General features: G+C 40.2%; 1 protein-coding gene across 1 annotated transcript; it reads right to left on the reverse strand.

Annotated features, from left to right (window-relative positions):
• Positions 1-1,492: 1,492 nt before the first annotated feature.
• On the reverse strand, positions 1,493-4,095 carry LOC129092641 (homeobox protein Hox-D9b-like). The gene is made up of 2 exons (XM_054600652.1): positions 3,411-4,095; positions 1,493-1,737 (listed from the first exon to the last, which is right to left on the reverse strand). Exons 1-2 carry the CDS (start codon positions 4,093-4,095, stop codon positions 1,493-1,495), a joined length of 930 nt encoding a protein of 309 aa, XP_054456627.1.
• Between the last annotated feature and the right edge of the window lie 288 nt (positions 4,096-4,383).

The raw sequence follows: 4,383 nt of genomic DNA on the forward strand, positions 1-4,383 counted from the left end.
AAAAACACAAAACCAATAGAGGTCATTTTGTTACTGTTTCATGAACAGAAGTCCCTTAACACTGACATTCGTAACTTTTCACAGGTTGTCGCCGCCTTTGGTGAAAAGAACAGATGGAAAAGAAGCAATACTATAAAGAAAAAATCCTCAGGTACAAGCAAAAGTCCTACATTCAAAATGTAAAGTAAAAGTATCAGCATCACTTTAATGTTGCAGCTGATAAAGGAAGAGCTCATTTTAATAACTTTATATACTGCTGGGTAGATTAAGCCCAAATTATAACATATTATGATCTGTTAGTTTACTTATATCTTGTTTCAATAATCTAAATTTGCAAAGTTACAAGTAATTAAAGTGTTAAAATAAATGTAAATAAATGTAGCAAGTACAATAATTCCCTCTGAAATGTAACGGGGTAGTAGTAGGAAGTAGCAGAAAATGAAAAATACTCAAGTCAAGTAGAAGTACTTAATTAAATTCCTCTACGGACAAGAAGTGATTTAAATGCAGTGTTAGATGTATAGTCTAATTTAATCTCACCGTATTGTTTAGTTTAACATTCAGCCATCTACCAGAAAGAAAGGATTCATTTTTAATAACTTGTTTTAAAAAAGAAGTTTCTCCTTTTAATTTAATGAGGGGAAAAACACAATTCACATGTGATGACTTCATGTGATGGTTCACATGTGTATCACATGTAACACCTTGTGTTAACCAGCAGCAACGAGACAGTAAATCCTGCTTCCATATTCCTGTTTACCACTTAATCGCTCTCATTTTCTTTCACTCTCTTCTCTCTTTTAGGCAATTTATCCTTTATTATGTTTATGAGTAAGTGTCAGGCTTCTTTTTGTTTATGTTTCTTAGTGTTTTTTTATGATGTTAATTCCAAAATAAACACTATTTCAGGCCCAATCAGATGCAGCACGGCCACGTCTGGCACACCCAAAGCAGTTTATATGAGGACAAAAGTTTTAGCATTAAATCATAAAACGATATTCACATGTTGGCAGACAGCACAGACAGTTTATGTGAAGTCAAGTATGTGTCAAGTGGTATAAGTTGTGGACTTGTGAGATCTATATATATATCTGTATATATATATATATATATATATAGATACAGCCTCAACAAAAACAGATGCGTCTTATAAAAGAGAAAACTCTTTGATATCAACAGAGTTTTTCTTTTATTCAATTTATGGATCTTTCTGTAATTTTTGAACGTTTTCTTTTTTCGGAGTATTTCGTGTTACAACACCTCCTGGTCTCCCCTCTGCAGAATTTCACCCACTGCAGCCATGTTAGCTTCCCAATCTGTTGCTTAGTAACAGCTGCTCATGCCAGCTGGTGTTAAAAGATGTTGGGCATCTTGGTGCACTGCGTTTTTTTACTTTTTCTTTTATCAGCTTATAATCTCACCCACATCCTCACCTATATCCTGGAGAGAGAGAGAGATTTAAAAAAAGAAAAGAAAAAAAAAAAGAGCTCCATCATTCATTCCCACCCCTCCGCTCCCGGATCATCAGCTTCTTCATCTTCATCCTCCTGTTCTGGAACCAGATCTTGACTTGTCTCTCTGTCAAATTCAAGAGTCCCGCCACCTCCAGCCGCCGGTCCCTGGTCAGGTACATGTTGTAGAGGAACTCCTTCTCCAGCTCCAGGGTCTGGTATTTGGTGTAAGGACACCTCTTCTTCCTGGTGGACTTGGCATAGATCCAACTAGCTGCTGGGTTTTCTGCAGAAGAAGAAGAAGAAGAAGAAGAAGAAGAAGAAGAAGAAGAAGAAGAAGAAGAAGACAGATTTATTTACTTTAACTGCATGGCTGTGTGTGTGTGTGTGTGTGTGTGTGTGTGTGTGTGTGTGTGTGTGTGTGTGTGTGTGTGTGTGTGTGTGTGTGTGTGTGTGTGTGTGTGTGTAAGGAGTTCAAAGACTGACATAAAAATCTGAAAAAAAAATAATCACAGGAACACAATTTATGAGCCTGAAACTTTTGGCTCATTAGAAAAAACAACAATAGCACATGTTCAAAACACGGCTCCATCAAATATTACAATTTTATTAGCATCAGGGTTGTTTATGCCTTCATTTAATTAGCCTGCCTTTATTCTAATAATTAACATAATGTATCATTATGTTAAAATTATACTTGTGGTTTACTAATGTAGCTGTAGACCTTTTTTATTTTTTAAAGATGAAAATGTTTAACAAAGGGCAGCCAGCAGCAATAAATACAGCAGTAAAGTGTAAATCTGTGGCTGAGTTTGGTAAAAAGCCAAACTCAGCCATTTTTAGAATGATTAAACTGCAGTTGGCGAGAGGGATTTGAACCTTTTGGGGCTGATCTGGAATGTTTTACTGACCACTTAAAAAGAAAAAGTGAAGGCAGCCAGAGAGTGCTGTGAGAATGATAGTTAGACAGACAGACAGCCGGACGGACGGGGAGCAACAAGTATTTGGGCTTTAGGTTGGCAGCCACTCTCTCTCAGCTCACAGAGGACATGTCTGCTCACTCTGCTTGGCACAGAAAACATTTTTGTACCAACAAGAAGAACTCTGAACGTTTCAGATGCTTTAAACCTCATTTCTGACAAATGTGCAGAAGTTAATATTCAATTTTACATATATTTTTACAATAAACAAATAGCCTGAATTTTCAGAAAGATATGCAAGGCAAAGATAATGTGCAAGAAAAACAATAAAGCCAATATAATGCATAAGTATTATTATTATCATTGTGATTATTAGTTCATTATTATTAGCCTAGCCACGTTTTTTTTTTTCAAGCCTTTTTCGTGTTCCTCTTTATTTTGGTTTATTTGTATTAATTCAAGCTTTAATTTAATTCAACGCTTTGTGCGTCCCAAGTTAAAAAACAAATATTATTATAATTATTAATCCTATTGGTTTGTGCATTATGAACTACACACAGCCCTGTAAACAATTAAAGTCGTTTTCGATAGACATGCTGATACAATATATTGGCTATAATATATAAATACATATTTATAATTCTGTTTGCAAAATAAACTCGAGCATTAATTGCAAGAAATTAATTAAAAATTGAAATAACTCATCAGTGCACAAATCGATCAGAGAAAAGCAGCTAAAGCTCTGTTTTTACTTTGGTGACAAATTGTTAAATAACAGCAATAGCACCTTCATTATTTTAATGGACAATAAAGTTTTATATTTGACCGTTTACAAGACATTTATAGGGCTATAAAAGTCACACACACTTACTTACTTGCTTAGGCCACAGTGTCACACACACACACACACACACACACACACACACACACACACACACACACACACACACACACACACACACACACACACACCTGTGTATTGCCACCTCTTAAATGCTAATAAACATTCCTGGGTGTTGTAGTCTTTATCTGTCTTTACCAGGGTCAATCTTGGTTTTTCTCTCCTGGTCCTCCACTTTGGGCTCCTGCTCCTCTGCGGTGCCGAGCCTCTCCAGAACCGGCTCTGAGAAGCTGGGATCCTCGGGACTGTCTCTGGGTGGAGGAGGTGGAGGTGGAGGAGGAGGTGGAGGAGGTGGAGGTGGAGGTGAGCTCTCCGGTTTGACCGCCTCGTACCTCCTCGGACTCGGGTCGGAGAGGTCACCCTGAGCAGGGAACCCGGAGGAGGTGGGAGTCGCACCTCCTTCCTCCCAGCACCGGACGAACCGACTATCCGAAGAAGGTGCGAGGTGCTCGGCGTGGGTCTGGGTGTAGTATGGGTGGTGGTGGTGGTGGTGGTGCTGGTGGTGGTGGCTCAGGAGGGGGTGTGGGTGGAAAAGGCCGGGGATGGAGGCTCCAGGGTTGGAAGAGGGAGAAGAGGAGGCCGAGGTGTTGGCCCAGGGAGAGAAACCATTCAAACCAGTCTGTTTGCTGGAGAAATGGGAGAAATCCGGAATGTGTGAGCCGGAGGTCCCGTCCTCCTCTTCCTCCTCCTCCTCCTCCTCCTCCTCTCTCCGGGCTGGCTTGCTGCAGCCGGCCGCCGGACCCTGCAAGCCGGCCGGGATGAAGTGACCATACTGCTCCTCGGTCTGCAAACCCATCATGGAATAATAATTCGTTAGCGACATGTTTATTTTATGATTTCAATAAAAAGACACTTAAGTGCGACTGTAAAACGTTAGATGGGGCCGGTATAGTGGCTTACATCCTCCCCTAAAATGGTAGTATTTTTTTTTTCCTGCCCTTACCTTCTTCCTGGCTGCCCATTGGTTCCACCCTGGATCACATGGGTGGACTGTATTTACCCCGGCAGAGGAGATAAATCTAATCTTTCTTTTGTGCTCAGAATCGTGATAATGGGCCCTGTGGTCTGCGAGCCAGATGGGCCTGAATGCAGCACGCATAGGCCAAGCTTT

This window comes from Anoplopoma fimbria, chromosome 6 (genome assembly GCF_027596085.1).
Source record: "Anoplopoma fimbria isolate UVic2021 breed Golden Eagle Sablefish chromosome 6, Afim_UVic_2022, whole genome shotgun sequence".
NCBI lineage: Eukaryota > Metazoa > Chordata > Actinopteri > Perciformes > Anoplopomatidae > Anoplopoma > Anoplopoma fimbria.